Genomic DNA, 17,564 nt, shown 5'->3' with positions numbered 1-17,564 from the left:
CCGATGGGATCTCTGGGTACGTGACGAATGTTTCCTCACTGACCTTTCTTCATTCTGGCAGTTTCTTCCAAACTGAACAAGTGTTTCAAATAAAGACAAAGTTTAGTCTAAAATGTATTTGAACTGTATGTTTTATTTTTATTCCACCACCTATTTCCAATAAAAACCTTTTCGTTCGACTCCTGTGCTGATTTCACTCGTAAAACTATGTTCCTCTTCACTTAATAAATATCTTATAAAAAAGAAAACGGTTTCTTAGCGATTAATTGCGAACGCTTTGGGAATATCGATGGATCGATCGTTGGCATTTCGACCACGTTTCAGGGAATCTATCGTATCCACGATGGTTCGTTATAATTTTCGACGCGTCAGCGGTAGTCCGTGCATTACATAATTACGCGCGCGTGGACGTCGCGAGAAAAATGTTTCGTCGGACGGTTCAGCAATGGCGCCCGCCGTGCGACAGGGATCCGTGTTTAAATTATCATTTTGCATATTCCTACACATGTACGTTACGTAATAACGCGGGAGAAGAGCAACGGGAAGAGGAAATATAAAGCTGTTCGGGTCCACTCGACGGTAGTAGGACGTGTATGAGGATTTCTCGGGTCGAGTGTACCTGGCCCACGCTGCCCGTTTCTTACTCTGTGGGTAATGGCCTCTTCCCGCCCCGTTCTTCTACCTTCACGCTCGACCGTTCTGGCAACCGATGACAGAGCCTCTAGTACGAACCCGTGCTCGTTCGGTCGTTCGTTCGCTTGCTCGCTCGCTCGCCATTAAACTGGGAGAGAGAAAGATGGACGTTCCATAATGGAAATTGTAGTCTGCGAAAGAGTGACTCGAGACTCTCTACGTACACGCGTATCAAAGGGAATGAAAAACGTCTTCCTCCCTTTGGAGCGGTGATATTCCAATTTTTACACCGTGGGCGCGCCAAATGTTTCGCGTCCTAATGAACGGGAAACAACTATACAGGTCGATTCACACTACTGCACAGTGGTCCAACTATGGACGAAAGTCAAAAAACTAAAGTCTATGTTTAATAAATTCGTATATCCCAAAATGTTAACAAAGCAACATACATTTTAACACTATCCATGACTGATGGATGGTGGGATATTGTTTGAAGAAATCACACTTGACATTTATAGTATTTATATACGAAGTAAATACAAAAGTGAGACGTACTCGCTAAGCTGTTGGAACCAGACTGAGCCGATAGGTCGACTACGTGTATAGCACCTGTTAACAAAACCTTAGATGGCAGAATATGGTGCCTACAATAGCTATTACTGAATTTATTAATTTGTTGCTGAAAATGACACCAGATTGCAATTTTCGGTGCATTTTCTTAAACATATATAAGAAATTGTTTCTGTATCTATTTCATATTTTAATTAAAAAAAAATATAGAAAAAACATTTACTACGATATTTCAGGCATTTCCTCTGAACCAATCAAAAAACTTTACGAACAAAAGTTATATAGCAATTGAAATTGGAATAGTAGAAATTAGCAAAACAATTTTTATTCAACAAAAAATCAAGGTCGCTTCAATTTTTTTTAACAAAAATGTATAATTTAAAATAAAATGCATTTCTTTAAAACAGTGTAAGAGGTCTTAGGTCGAAAATTGACTAGTTTAGAAGCTATGATTTTTGTTCCGAATTCACACACACACTGTTCACTATCGCGAATTAAGGAGTTTTACAATGAGAAACGAAATAAGACTACGAAAGATTATCTGGAACTCGATATTTTAAGTGTATATTCTATAACATAATACACGAAATACAATTATTATACGATGATTATGTTCGGTGAATCGGATTCGGTAAACCCCTATTCGACTCTGGCACATAAATTAGGTTGCACCTAGCCAACAACACGAATTTGTGGTTTGTTAAAATAAACCACAGTAATATATTCGTGATAAATAAATTTTTACTAGCAGCTACAAGGGTCATTCAATAAGCCCCTAAAAAAAGATAGAGAAACAAATTATTTTAGGTAGATTTTTTTTTATTTTTCAACATAATCTCCTTTTAGCTCTATACACTTTTCCAAGCGTTTCTCGAACATTTTTAAGCCATCTAAAAAGTAAGATTTCGGAAGGTCCTCAAAATAGGCATCTGTTTGAGCAGTGACCTCCTCGTTCAACGCGAACCGTTGTTCACTGAGCCATTCTTTTAAGTTTGGAAATAAAAAAAATTTATTGAAGGCGAAATCCGGTGAGTACGGTGGATGTTGTAATAATTCGAACTTTAATTCCATGATTTTGGCCATCGAAACTGCACAGGTGTGCACCCGTGCATTGTCTTAGGAAGTTCCTTGCTTCGATCGACAATAAAAATGAAATCATGTGGTGGATATAACTGAAACTTTGACAGTTGTCTAGTGAATCATGATGCTTACTAAAAACAAACCATTTTTAATAGTACGAGCACCAGATCTTGGATTTTCTAAGGACTTATTGAACGACTATCGAACATCTGGAGAAGTTTATGATTTTATCTTGTTAGAAAGGCTGTTCCAATTATACTTTAATCAAAATATCTGTTGTGAAACTAAAAATAAATAATTAACGGAGGTTTAAAAAGCAACGATTAATTCGTTCGTCGTTTCTTCGTTATTAAAAATGTTTCTTCGACTAAGAATCGTGATGACGGGAATATACACTTCCTCGTGCTTATTTGGTAAAAAAAAACGCAGTAAAGTTTTAAAAATTTTACAATACAATTTTACAATACAAACAGATTAATTGAAATTATTAAATGTAAAAGAGATTCTACAAAATATTAAGCATTAATTTTTATTCATTAATCGTTTCATGTTTAAAGTTTTTCGTTAAGTGTGCTATCATTTTGTCCCTTTATATCTCGTCGATAATTGTATTTATTTAAATAAAAATAGATAGATTAAGGAAGGTTCATTTAATTTCATTCATATGTATCAATAAGGGCAGTCTGAAAATATATGCATACGAAAAGCTGAATTTGTAATGTCTAATAAATAGAAATTACAATAATTTGGAAGTGTGCTATCTTTTTGTCCCAGAGTGTAGGATCTATCAGAAATTCGGAATTAGTAATTCGTACGAGCGGAGGAGAAAGTGACAGAGTGGAGGAAAGGCGGGAGTGGCAGCCGTGAATAGCGAACAAAAGCCACGCGGCAGGGTGAAAATAAGAAGCGGGAGAGATAACGACATCTCGTTAGAGTACCAGTTTCGTCCCTGTAACATTCAGGATCCGCAGTCGCAAGAGAATCGTACCATCTCGTATTTGGTCCGCCGCAGTCATCCTCGTTACCGTATAAATATCTACTTGGCACGATTCCGAATATCCGACTCATCTCTTTGCTCTCGGATCGGCGTTCATCGAGACGAAAAGAAAGGAAGATAAAAAAGAACGGGAATGTTTTGTCTAGACGACTCGGAATCGGGAACGGGGAAAATAGTGCGACATTTACGTATCCAGGATGTTTAACTATAAGTGGACAATCTTCCAAGCTTACTTCATTCGACGTACAAAGTTTATTTTATTGTTTCCTTATAGGCTGTAAAGAAACCTCAAACGCAAATTCCTCGTTCTTGATTTTAGTCTCACATTTACTCTTACACCAGACGATTCGAACAATCATCGAGGTGGCAAGGGTGACGCCTAACAGATGACTCTAAGGGGGACGGAAGCAAAAAGAGGTTGAAAACTACTGTCCCATAAAACTGTCCACCTGTAGTCCCTGGATGAGTTGCTAAATGGACTCAGACTAGAATAAAAAGACCCAAGAGAAAACGTCCTTACTTGCAGTAGTACTTGAAGCCACGAAGGTACCATTTAAGTACCTTTCATCTATGATACGAAGCATCGAAAGAGAATTTCTAGGTCTAACCCCGTTGGTAACAGAGCAATCGGAAGGTAGATAACTCGTGATCTTTGGATCGGATGACTATAAGCTCGAATACAATCATTGCCCACCTGTAGTGAAATACCTTTCATTTATGATACGAAGCATCGAAAGAGAATTTCTAGGTCTAAACCCGTTGGCGACAGAGCAATCGGAAGGTAGATAACTCGTGAACTTTGGATCGGATGACTATAAGCTCGAATACAATTATTGCCCACCTGTAGTGAAATACCTTTCATCTATAATACGAAGCATCGAAAGAGAATTTCTAAGTCTAAACCCGTTGGTGACAGAGCAATCGGAGGGTAGGTAACTCGTGATCTTTGGATCGGGTGACTATAAACTCGAATACAATCATTGTCCACCTGTAGTGAAACACCCTGTATACGAACGTGCAATCTAACCGGCGCTTTCTCGTCCGCGAGCCTGCCTACACGATTCTCGGCTTCGGCATGAATAGTCTGCTCGTGTTGTCAGTATCAGCTGTTCCCGATGACATTAATGACCGGAGAAGAGCAACGTCGCTGTCCGCCTTTAGAAACTCAAACCGTCCTCGGTGACACGAACGGAAGAGCAGACTATCGCACAAAAGCGTAAAACATCGATAGCTTCTAAGAAATCCCAGGAAGATGGAAGAAATTGTTATATCCTCGAAACACATCGTCTATACGCGTTATCGAGCAGCCAAAAAGGTTCGAGAAGACGCGTGTTCTCCGTATAAAGAATTTTCCAATGCACGAAATAAGCAAAAATTAAATAGGACAAGGTGGAGAAAAACATCTTAATCATTGCAGATCATTTTTTATCGTAGTGGAAAATGATTTTAAATGAAGAAGCATGTCGTGTGTCTCCGTCATAGTAAAGTGATTTAACGGAGAATGTACAGATTGGATGCTTTGAGAAGATAACGATGAAAAACATCGAAACCGGCTTTGCCTCGAGTGAAAACAGGAAAATTACGTTTCTTCGTTGAAACGACGATCCGACAGAAAACGTATGAGGCTTTTACGGAGAAAGAACTTGGAGGAAAATGTGTTTGAAACAATTAACATGTTAAATTTGGCATTTAAGACGATCTCCTCTGACCTCTTACGCCTAAGATCTCGTAGAAAGTATGTCAATATAGTGTCAGGCTATAATGGATAACGATAAATACAAGACGTGTTATTAGATACACGCGTAATGGTGTTTTGTTCATGCTTTCTAACCGTACATTTACTTTTACATCCTTTATTAGTCATCTGAAAGATATCGATGGGAGAAATTAATAAAAATAGCTCGTACGATACTTTCTACGATAGAATGTAAATGAGTATATCATGGTACGAGAGTTACTTCTCGGATCGTTTACAGAATCTTAAACCCAGGCCATCTCCGATAAAAGTTTCGGTCGGTGTTCCCAGAGGATCTCGCCCTGGACCGTCCCTCTCTTTTTTTTAATATTTTTATCGACGACCTAATTAACGTTCATCCGTAGCAAGCTTCTTTCGTACGCTGATATCCTTAAGATCTTTCGAAAGATAATTACAACGATGCTCCTAAATTATAATCTGATCTTATTAGAATTAATTATTGACTCATGAAACAGCAACAATTCACATTTTCTTAATGTAGTTACTTCGAGACAAATTTTAAAACCCTTCGCCAATAGTTATACAGGGTGTTCGGCCACTCCTGGGAAAAATTTTAATGGGGGATTCTAGAGGCCAAAATAAGACGAAAATCAAGAATACCAATTTGTTGATGGAGGCAGTGTTACAAAATTATTAACGTTTAAAGTTCCGCCCATACTGAATTTTTTTCTCAAAAATGGGCAGGATTTCCGGGGTATGTCTATTCACCAAAAATGATTGTAATTGAACCCCGCAACCGAAAATAATTTTTCCAGAATGATTTGAAATTTTTGAATTTAATTGTTAATAACTTTTTAACAAAGCCTCCATCAACAAAGTGATATTTTTAATTTTCATCTCATTTTGGCCTCTAGAATGTCCCATTAAAACTTTTCCCAGGAATGGCCGAACATCCTGTATAACTTCTTATTTTTTATTTTTATGTTGGTTTCGTACAAAACAACTCCGAAAGCCGACGGTCTGCAAAATGCCACCGATTTTAATATTTAACAGGCCCGTGATCGATTAATGGAAGTATAAGAAAACGACACGCGGTGAATCATCGCTGTACACAAGGTTTTAGGTGTATGCGTGTCGAGGCAAGAAGAGGGTTCATAAATTTCAAGCAGAAGTCAAAGTTTGCCAATTAGAATAATATGAAAACCTCTTGGTTCTCGGATTTACATGAATCGTCTATTCGCGCTACCGGTATCAACTCTTGCTCGTGACAAATGACCAGAATGGAATAACGCCAACTTTGCACTCCGCGATTAAGATTGTCGAGCATGCCTAGGATTCTGAATAATCGCCAGCATACATTATGCATGGATACAAGTGGAAAAACTTCGATTCGAATTCAGATCGGGTCTAGATACGATCAAAATAAACGAACTTTTGTTTATTCTTCGTATTAAGACAAGCGCGGGTAAAATGTTGGCTAAGCAGATTAAGAAAATTATACGCGACGTTCGTGTGCCCACAACGTGTTTATTACATATGCAAATTGGTTACCCCCGAGTTCCAATCGTAACATATTTTTCGAATGGAATGCGTTATCGTGTCAACTAATTACCATCTTTATAAATATTTATGTCGAAATAATATGCAAATTGCGAATACTCTGTAATTATAACTGACATAATTCAGAGAAAAATCGCACGGAACATCAGAACGGTATGTTCGAAAAACTATTACGGAAAAGCGCGTATTAACCTTAGATATTTATCCGCGTTTACGAGCGTTACGGTAGACAATATATCATTACTTTCTCTTTTTTCTCTTATTATTATGTACATTTTCCATAAATGCATCTTTTTTCGTCTTTAAGAAACCCGTAAATGTTTATCGAACGTGGATCGCGCTAAAGGTTACCGAACATACTTCTTTCGCAAACGTGGCGCGCTTCTACCAACAATTTTCTTTCCTACGATACATAGTCGATAAGTAATTCATACCTTAACACTAGTCATTTTGACTGGTCTTGCAATTTCAATTCAAAATTCCTACTGCATGTAACATTTTCTTTCCGAAATGATGTCATGACTTTTGTGGCTATAATTAAAGAATCAGTTCTGTGAACTTTATATTATTTTTTATATGTATTCGTAACAAATATATTTTTTGTTATTGACACTTATACCAGTACCAGTCAAAATGGCTGGTATTCCATGTGATGAAATGACATTGGAGCAGCTACAATAATTTATAAGTACTGCAACATTTTTTCAGAACAGAATATATGATAGTACGTGTAGCGGCCCTTGTAATTGTATATTTACATTCGTTTCGACAAAAGAAATCAGAGGAGTCAACGTTTACAAAGAGACAAATTCGCTTTAGTTTCAACAGTTCGGGATAAATTTATTGAAAATAGCCAAAATTGCTTCAAACCAGGAGCTGAAACTTTTTTTTCCGTCGAAAAATTTCACACCTTCTCGAATTATTTTCTAGAAAGTGGGTAGGATTTCGAGGGTATGTCTATTCACCAAAAATGATTGCAATTGATCCCCGGAACCGAAAATAATTTTTTTAGAATTAATTAAAAATTTTTTTTTTCGTCGAAAAATTTAGGCACCTACCCCCTGTCGATTTTTCTTAAAAATTCGTTATTCATTTTTAGTAATTTTGTTTGACACCCTACAGAAAAGTTGTCTAATACTTTTTTGTAGGTACCCATGAGCTCTACTTCAGAAAAAAGTTTCATTTAAATATATTCACAATTGTAAGAGTTATGGCTGTTTGAAAATTGGACCATTTTTATGGGGTTTTTCTCATTTTGCGGGGTCAAAGACCAACTTTTCGAATATTTTTGCGACTTATACATATTCTCTGCCAAAATACGCGTAGTTTGCTTTTTTAAACATTAAAATTGTCCAATCCGTTCAGAAGTTATGACGTTTTAAAGATTCGCATGAAAATTCGGGCAGACATTTCTGGCCAAAAATTATATTTTCAGTAAGGAATTTTTTTCTCGAAACTGAGTAGGATTTCGGGGGTATGTCTGTTGACCAAAAATGCTTGCAATTGACCCCTGCAACTAAAAATAATTTTTCCAGGACGATTCGAAAGTCTTTTTTTTCACCCAAAACTTTCAGCACTTACTCGAATTTTTTTCTCGAAAGTGGGTAGGATTTCGGAAGTATGTGTATTCACCAAAAATGATTGTAATTGACCACCGCAATCGAAAATAATTTTTCCAGAACGATTTGAAATTTTTGAATTTAATTGTTAATAACTTTTTAACGAAGCCTCCATCAACAAATTGGTATTCTTGATTTTCGTCTTATTTTGGCCTTTAGAATCCTGTATTAAGATTTTTTTTATTAATTGATAATGTCAATAAATCTATTCATGTATTACAATTAATATTATTAGTCTTTCTTTTTAACTTTTTAAAAGTAAATAAAGATTGGAAACCCCACTAAGCACTTTTTCTAAAGACCATTCTGACTGGTTTTGGTAGAAATAGGTATACTTAAATAGCTGGTAAATCTAGCATTAAATAGGTACAGTAGAGCGACGACTAATCATTTTGTACCTATAATAATTAACCTGTATACGTTATATTTGTGTACCAAGATCTGTGGGCTCGGTCTGTAAGCCTACGATCTCTGTAGGCTCGATAATCGACTCGATGCGCGTTTAAAGGACACGCTGCGACCCGATAGTCGACAATAATATTTGGAACGTTTTCTTTCAGCGCGATAGAGCCTCGCCGTGAGCTCAAGCTTACCGTGGTCGGCCACCACGCGTCGTTACGTTCGAGTCGTAGGGCCCCTCGGGCGAAAAGCTCCAAACCGGTTCCCGAGCGTAAAGAATGACTGGGTAGCCGGTCACCGTGTATACGACTCGCCACGACTTTCTAAACTTCCGTCGCGCACGTACACGAACGTACACGTACGCTCGACCGTGCGCTTTATTTTTCATTTTTTTTGTTTCTTTTCTCCTTCGACATGTCACGGTAGAAACGGTTCGGGAAGAATTTGCCTCGTTAAGCATTACTACGAGGAGCCGTCGTGCGCGTGCATACGTGGCTAAATGGCACGTTGCTACGGAAATATTCTATTTACCACCAGAATACGATGCATCGTAAAGCACAAAGAAAAATGGAACTGTCGCCGAGCGAGTCGGAACACGCAAAATAAAATTTATCGACTCGATATCGGTAGATAAATCAATTAATCTAGAATTCACTTTTATCGATACGGACACAACCGATGCCTTTTGCTCTTTCAACGTCACATTCGTTCACTAGTTTGTTTACATCGTTGATAACATTCCAAGCATGCATACCAAAGAGGACGCTATTGTATCGTAACAAACACGTTGTTCGCACGAACTTTGTCGTACTCCGAAATTTATTCATGTTAGATTTAAATCATTTCCACCGAGCACGTGCATCTGTTGTTGGATCGAACGAATCGAGAATCGAGGAAACAAAAGGGAAAAATTCCGAAAGAAAAGTATATGAAATTGTCGGCGTTAGTTTTCTATGATGCACGCCAGAGGTTACATGCCACATCGACGTTGGCGTCGTTGCCTGCACACGTGTATTTACTATTTACGACAAAGGGTATACCAGACGTACGAACGAGAATAAATCGACCGTTATTGTACTTCGTGCCAAACGCCGCGCAACTGTTACACGCTAGTAGCATTCTTAATTGCGGTAGACAACGGTACGTATTCACGACACTTCTTCTCTACCGACTGACAGACAGTTAACGTTCGTACTCCGAAACAGTGATAGAAGACCCTGTACGGTTCTTAGGGTCTTCTATCACTGGCACTTCGCGCCAACGACTCGACAATGGCGCCTTTCAAAAAAAATTAAAGACGCTGCTCCGAAATAGAAAAGTGACTCTTTCGAGTGGATAGACTTACCAAAACTGTAGACCGAATCGGCGCGGACGTGTGCTCAGCCAGAATCAACAATCCTCCACGCGAAGATGTAACACACTCACAAATAAAATTCCCAGTGGGGTGTCTACCAGAAGCTCTTCCTGGTATAACCTACGCGACAAGAAACAAATCTTGTCACGTAAACGAACGTTAACACAGAAAAGTAACACTGAAAACACCACCGAATATCCACTGTCCTGTTTATAGGACGTCCCACGTTATTACGGTTTCCCTTGCGATGGCCGCGTGGGCGCGAATCGCGGCACAAAACAAAAAAAAAAGAAACGAGTTTCGTCGGCACGTAAAAGCCTCGGTAGCTTATCGCGAGAAGCTACATGCACAGGACGGAACGAAACAACACGCGCGCTGCTCGAGACGCAACTGCCGCCACTGCCGGTTCTATTTCCCGCTGTACCCCACTCCTTCACCCGCGATCCCCTCCGTTGTCCCACAGTCAACCGTTCTCCCCACCACGCTGTCCTTTCTGACCATTCTTCGGTCCCTTCTTCAGCCTTCGACGGTTCTTCGATACCTACGCCGCGTGTAACAGTATGTGTTTCTTTCGAACACTTTCTTCCATCGCTTGTTCATAAACAAATATTGCCGTAACGTGGAAATCTTTAATCGCGTGCCTTTCATTAACGACTTGTCTGTTAAAGAGCCGTGACCGTGTCGCGAAAAAAAAGCAGCTCGAACGACAAATTCTTTTTCCCGTGGACTCTTTGTACTCCTTGCGCACGCGATTTGCTATACGTAGGCAGTTTTATTTACCCTTATAGAGATAACTGCTTTCGCGATAATCATTTACCTCTACTACGATAAGATAATGTTTTTCTAACACCCACTTGCTCTTATTGAAGCACGTGTCGAATAACTATACACATCCACGTGAGTTTTTAATTTCATACGGTTGAGACCGTAATTTCTTAGAACCTTTTTACGTTGAAAGAGATTCGTATTCGGTTTCGTATATAAATACAATATAAGCAGAGGAACGTTCGAGTATCTTTTTCTTCAAATTATATACCGCAATACGCTGGACGCCCACATGTGTGTGCAACGCATAGGCTCCCTAGTGGAGACCGCGGCGGCATGTGATACGGAGTACAATTGTTCAGCAGACTGCGTGACGCTATACGCCAAGGGCGTGGCAGAATGTCGAAGTTGCTGATAAAGTTAATTTAAAAACGTAATTCTTTATTCTTACAAAAACAGTTTCACGCGTTTATATCTGATGACGTGAAACGTTAAGCGATCATTGATGATTCTAATACCGGTAAACCGATGTCCGATAAATCTCGAAAAACAAAAATTAAATATAATCGTAATAACAAATGTCGCTCGCCTGTAGTCTACTAGTACATGTATTTTGAATTACGTAATATTACATTTTATGTTCAGAATTTTTATATATTATTTTTGCACCTGAGTGGCCAACGAGAAAGAAACTCTTTCCACAATCTTATTTTTTTGTTTATATTAAAACGGCGCAAATGCAAATACAATTGCAAAAATTTAATGAATAATGTATTTTCCCAATGCCTCAAAGGATTAAAGCAATATTATGAACATCAAAGAATCTACGTATAACAACAATTTATTGCAATTTATCGTGAGGATGGGAACGCTTGGAAGGTAGCTTTTATTAAAATTTACCTTCAATTTATATCCTATTATCAATGTTTATCAATATTCTGTTATACAAATTTATCCGAAAGCTAAATATAATTTGGGTCACAGAGGGTTAACGCTATGCGATCCGTGTCAATTTTCATAACCGTCCATTTTCCTAATTCAACTACACTTTGGTACAGTTAGAACGAATCATGCATCATCAAGTAGTTAGACAGAACCTATTTCCTGAATACTATGATTTGACACGGATTACAGACAGAAAATCGTACGCGGAACAAATCTTGTTTTTACGAAACGGCTTTGCATATTTCGCATATCCACGGAAGAAATCATCGTCGTAGAAAATCGTGGACAGATTTTAATCCTTAATACGCGACCGGTGGCATAAAATTTTGCTTCTTCCTCGAAGTAGCTTAGCGCGCTGCTTCGAGGTATAGTGCAGCCGTTAGTGCTCGAGCTGCCGCGTAACCTGTTCTCATTTTTATCGTCGGCATCAGGTTTCAGCGCAGGTGAGCTGCGAAGGTGCTGAGCCGAGTCCAGCGAACCAGCTCGTAGTTCTCGAGCATTTCCTTCTACTTCATCGTAGAAACGCATTGACCTTCGAGACAAGATATCTACGATCAATGCGAACGTTGCTGTATTATCATTATTCGACAGCACAACCGGGATTATACGTCTACCCAACAGCCGCCGACGACTTAAACTAATTGCAAGAGCCAAGCGTTTTACCCTCTCTGAAACTTAAAACCACGCTTGGGGACGGTCCGCTCTCGTCAGCCAACACTAACCAAACGAAGTCTCAAGTATACGCGGCACCGAATATTCTTACCCAGTATTTATATTCGTTAAACGTGCTCGAGGGACGTGTTTGACGAATTACTTTTTCGCACAAGCTCTTTTTCACGTTTGTTTGACAATGGCCATAGACCTGAATTTGACGAGCGTTTTTTATGCTGCGCGTCTGGCTCGCAAAGAGAAAATCAATGGTAAGAGAACAATTGGTATAGAATAGTAAAGTGTATGTCAGAGTTGGGCTAATTTTATTCACGAATAACGGACAAATATGTTAAATTCATTCATAAGCTAGCTTTTCACTACGTGCTAATAATTTTTTGACTCGCTAATTTTTATATAAAATTGATAATACATAGTTAATATTCTTATGAAGAATCACGAACGAACTTATTACACAAATTAATATCAATATCCGCGAGCACATCTTATATATTCTTGGCTTGATGTCGAACATGGGAATCGATTACTATTAGCCATTAGCCGAGAAACCCAAAGTTTTAGAGGTGGGGTTTTGAAACCACTCTTACGATAAATCTTGTTGGATGGTCAACCATCTAAAAGCACTAACCGTGACCAGGCGCAGCTTAAGTTCGGTGATCGGACAGGAACCGAGGATTTCAGCGTGGTACAGTCAATGGCAAAATTTTGTGTCGCATTACAACAAAGGAGGAATGATATAAGAACGAATTGAGGACAATCGGATCGGATTACGAGTTAATTCACAGGACACGATTTGTTGTCATTTCTATAGAATTTTATTAACATTGTTATTTCAATAGCATTAATTACAGATACCAATTTGCAATGTAGGGTACTAACAAAACAAAAAAAAAAAAGAAAAAAATTATTTAAAAGATCAAGTTCATGAGTATATACTGAATTTCAACTTTTAAAAAGAAATAAAAATGACAATGAGCGGCTGCATTATTTAAATACGATTTCTACTATTACAAACGTGTACGACAATCGATGATTTAAACAAGGGGAACGATGTTTCCTGCAAGAGCTGATTTATTCGACAAATGACATGTGATAATGTGAGGTCCGGTAGTAAAACAAGCTGCATTGGATAATGGTGAGCTAAAATGTGTAATTTACATAATAATTATACATTGTTTCGACGTCGCAAGATCAGTAAAGTACTTCGCAAATGCAGTACGCTCAAGTCAAGTGCGATCTGTGTATAAAACTCTAAAATAACCCTAATCGGACCAGCTATATTTTGGATTACGCGTTCTACATGATTTTTTATAAGAAATAACGTCATTTGTCTACGTACATCTTTACGCGCTAAATAAACGATAATTTCGGTGTTTATTTCAGGATAATCGGTATACTCGTCTTTCTTCTCTTTCTTCTCTTTCCTCTAATAATTTTGCAATGATCTACAGAGTTCTTATTCAAAGATCTAACCAACTAATTCGTTTTACATTAGTCATTCCTTGATGCGCGCGACACTGATGATCGGATTAGGGATCGTCGTAATCGCTTACATTTATGTCTCCTCCCTCCCATCTCTTTAACCCATCTTCTCCCGTAAGTACATTAGATACGACCGAACAGAACACTGAGTACATTATTTCTAATACTTCACTTACAGGCTATTATGTACAGTTATGAATATCAGCGCACCATGATTTACGGTACCCGAAAGACCATCGAGTACCATTTCAAATGGCGCGTTGCAATCATGAAAGACGAAAGTGCTCTTCAGAACCGGTCGATTGCTTTACGCGCATGAGAGACAGAGTAGGACAGTAAAAAAACAGTTAAAGAAATGAGCGAGGAGAAATAGAAAGAGATAGAGAGAAAGTACGGCATGGAACGAGAAAGAAAGTAGAAGAAAGAGGGGACACATACGCATCCAAATATGCTGTACAAAAGATATTTTTACCCAGTTTTACGAAACGACGAATCGTTGGACTTTTGTCGAACTACGAGTTTTTATTGTACCTCCTCGTATTTTTTTTTTTTTTATTAATTATCGATAAAACTGCCCCCAACGTATTCATCGTCTATAAAACTAGACATTTGTCAAACAACGGTATAAATTTTATTTTTTTTTTGTTCTTTTTTTTTTGTTCACAAGTTACGAAATAGATTAGAATCGCGATCGGTTAACAGCGGCTACGCGAAGACCAATGGAAGAGAAATATCGGACTCAATTTTGTATTCGTACGATTCTACGCCATAGAATATTCTACATAATTAATACTATGGGAAAGTGAATACAAAAAGTATTTTGTATTTATACACATGACATGTTCCAAAATGAAATGTGAAAACAATGATTACATGGAACAACTAACGAAAATGATACACGTGGACAGTATAAAAATGCAAGAGAATATTGATTGCAAAACACTAAATTCACTGGCGAATTTGTACAAATTACTACTTATTTAAAAAAAAACAAATTTAATTAGATTATTCCTTATTAAATATTTCGTAAGTCTATATTCACTTTCCGTTCATTCATACGACAGCCACAATTATATATAGCAATGTATTTAAAAAGACGAGGACGGGATAGTAAACGTTCACAATATTTACTGCAAAATCAAAAAAATTTCTACAGGAATACATACATGTACTAGCGCCGATTCATTCCATTGGCTCCGCACGATCATTTCACGTTGTCGCATACATTATACATATACTAATAAAAGAAAAATTATTTAATTGCATTGTATTTACATTATCGAGATATAAAAATACTAACAAGAAACATACCTATAGACAAGGTCCTCCAAACGATTCACCCCATTAGAAATAAACTAATTCATAATCAAGTTTGGCAGTAATATTGTCCCTATCTATTTGCATTCTTATTGTTGTTTACAAGATCCTCATTTTATTCATTCTCGGTAAAACGTAGCGTCTTCTAGGACATTTCATGCTTACACATTTCCTTAACGCTATCCATTAACTTTTTATCTCTATTCTAAATTCTTTGCTACCTTGGAAGATTTCCATTGCTCGCTGCACAGGCCTTTGCTGTGGGTCAATATAAAAACAAATGTTTTTATTATTCATACAGCTATCATATACACTGGTCACAGTGACGATTCATTTATAAAAACATGCGATTTCACATAACATTTGCTTCACCGCTGAACCTAATTTCTAAAGATGAGCCATAAAAAACACACAATGCAATTCATACATCTCACATTCATTAACAAATCTATTAGTAGCTACTTTCTTTTTTTTTTTATATATATATATATAAAAAACAAGTTTAAATGCATAATGTCATAGTAAGACAAACAACAATTGTAGCTCTTACGAAACTGTTTGAGTTTTTTAAATAACAAATAATCATATAAAATTATATAGAAATTTAAGTTGAGTAGGTTCAGCGAGGAATTTTCATGCCACTCGCTCGCTACCGTCGATTGCGGCATTTATGGTGGCAGAAAATGTTTCAATGTACGAAAGCCATTCGTCTTCCTAGTCTTAAGGAGGATGATAATAAAAATAATAATACTCGACATATTTGTCGTAACAACGTTCCACAATTTACACTGCAAAAACGGCTTACACATACACACATGCACCAGTGTGTGTGCATGTATAGTAAGAATATTTAGTATGCACAGATATATTATCTCATAGTTCTAGAAATATAATAAATTTTATAAATGTGTCATATGTGTGTTTATGTGCACAATCTCACTAGCACTGTTACAACCCGAATGTGTGTCGTGCGTATAAATCTGTGATTTCTTTGAAGACAGTTGTGTGGAAGAACAGTGGAACTGCAACTTGCGAGACATGGAATTTGTGTTATTTAATTAACACTTGGCCTCTTTATCGCTTTTTTTTTTGTCGTATCAGAGTATTCAATAATTTCCTTAAAGTTTTGGGTAACTTCTTAAGCCTTCAACCGATGATACTTGTAATCCAACTTCTTCCAAAGACGGTACTTCCGTTTTGATTAACGAATAATTTAAAATAACCTCACTTATTCGTAATGTTACACAGCTCACCGACGCTTTTACTTCGCGGCGCGTACCGTGTCTTTTGAAAGTGTTGTGTATTTGAATATAAATTAGCTTGTGTTAACATCCTTTCCGAAGACTTCAAATTTATCTCTGTACGTACGTCTACGTGCGACGGAGTTCTCGAACGTACTACGTGGAGGGGACTGTCTTGATTTATAGTAAGTCGTGAAAGTATATTTGTATCGTACGACAAAATTTTTGAGCTTGCAGCCAATCTACAAGCACAGGGAGAACACTTTGGTAAATTTATCATAATTTTATCTGGTTCAATTGTCAAAGTTGACCGACCAAATTTTTTTAAAGGACTGCAAATAAGTTTTTTATTCTTCAATTTCTTTTCGATAGAATCATTCCTCCCTTGATCTTTACTCGATTTTTCAAAACTTTTACTTGTAAATTTGTTATTCTTACTACCCCATAGAAATTTTTTTACATACTCTGTAGATTTTTCATTACTAGTCTGTGTTTCGTGTTCTTCGAGCCTTTTACCTTCTGCAATTATTTCTCTAGTTGAAGTTTTAGAACAACAATACTGTTTATTGTTTTTACTACACTGTGACTCCAATGCAGATTCTATACTATTATATTTAAACTGGTTTATAGGAGACTTCTTCTCCGTTTTAAGCTGAGCGTGAATACTTTTACAATCCGAAGTATCTTTAGTATTATCGCTAGAGGTATTGGAAAATGACGAAATTGATTTTTCTGCGATCGTATGTTGCTGGCAGTCTTCGACCTGTATGTCAACCAAAGTTGTGTGCGACACCTGAATACTAGTTTTTTTATGACTTTGTCCAAATGAATTTTTCAAAGTTCTGTGAACAATATTCTTTTGACTTTTGCTAAACGGATTTTTTAAATTCTTAGGTAAAGAAATGTGTTTCTTTGCAACTTGACCAATATGATTTAAGCGAAAATTGTGACGAACAGGTGTATCCTCTAATATTGTTTTATTATGTTTCTTATCTTGCACATTTGTAGTTACTTCTTTCTGCTTCATATGTCTTTCATCATGCCGAATTACTTTTCTTGAACTACTGTCCAAACTTGAGTCGTCTTCTTCGGAACATGTGACCTTTAAAGAATCTGTACGGTGAATTTCCTGGTTACTAATTGTCTGTTGATCACAGAAGAATACATCGTCTATAGAGGCAAAGAATGATTCTTCATCACAGGGGAGGACGGGTGCCTTTTCCCCTGTGGGAGGCGA

At 37.4% G+C, this 17,564-nt stretch overlaps 2 protein-coding genes across 4 annotated transcripts in view; both read right to left on the bottom strand.

The window, feature by feature from the left end:
- The window catches only part of LOC143343015 (semaphorin-1A), a 455,004-nt gene extending 444,691 nt beyond the window's left edge, over positions 1-10,313 (bottom strand). For all 3 annotated transcript variants that reach the window (XM_076767469.1, XM_076767471.1, XM_076767470.1), the window contains exon 1: positions 9,900-10,313. The gene's annotated coding sequence lies outside the window, so the exon portion shown is untranslated. The remainder of the gene's footprint in view (positions 1-9,899) is intronic.
- Positions 10,314-14,753: 4,440 nt separating this feature from the next.
- On the bottom strand, positions 14,754-17,355 carry LOC143343024 (uncharacterized). The gene is made up of 2 exons (XM_076767497.1): positions 15,081-17,355; positions 14,754-15,006 (listed from the first exon to the last, which is right to left on the bottom strand). The coding sequence occupies exon 1, from the start codon at positions 17,352-17,354 to the stop codon at positions 16,311-16,313; it is 1,044 nt and encodes a 347-aa protein (XP_076623612.1). The 5' UTR covers position 17,355; the 3' UTR covers positions 14,754-15,006; positions 15,081-16,310.
- Positions 17,356-17,564: the final 209 nt, after the last annotated feature.

The sequence above is a fragment of the Colletes latitarsis genome, chromosome 6 (genome assembly GCF_051014445.1).
Source record: "Colletes latitarsis isolate SP2378_abdomen chromosome 6, iyColLati1, whole genome shotgun sequence".
NCBI classification, from domain to species: domain Eukaryota; kingdom Metazoa; phylum Arthropoda; class Insecta; order Hymenoptera; family Colletidae; genus Colletes; species Colletes latitarsis.
The sequence above is the reverse complement of the archived record's forward strand: the minus strand, read 5'-3'. Positions and strand labels throughout refer to the sequence as shown.

What these genes read in the sequence shown, in the direction of transcription:
- LOC143343024 (XM_076767497.1), bottom strand. Translation starts at nt 17,354, where the DNA reads ATGAAGCAGAAAGAAGTAACTACAAATGTGCAAGATAAGAAACATAAT.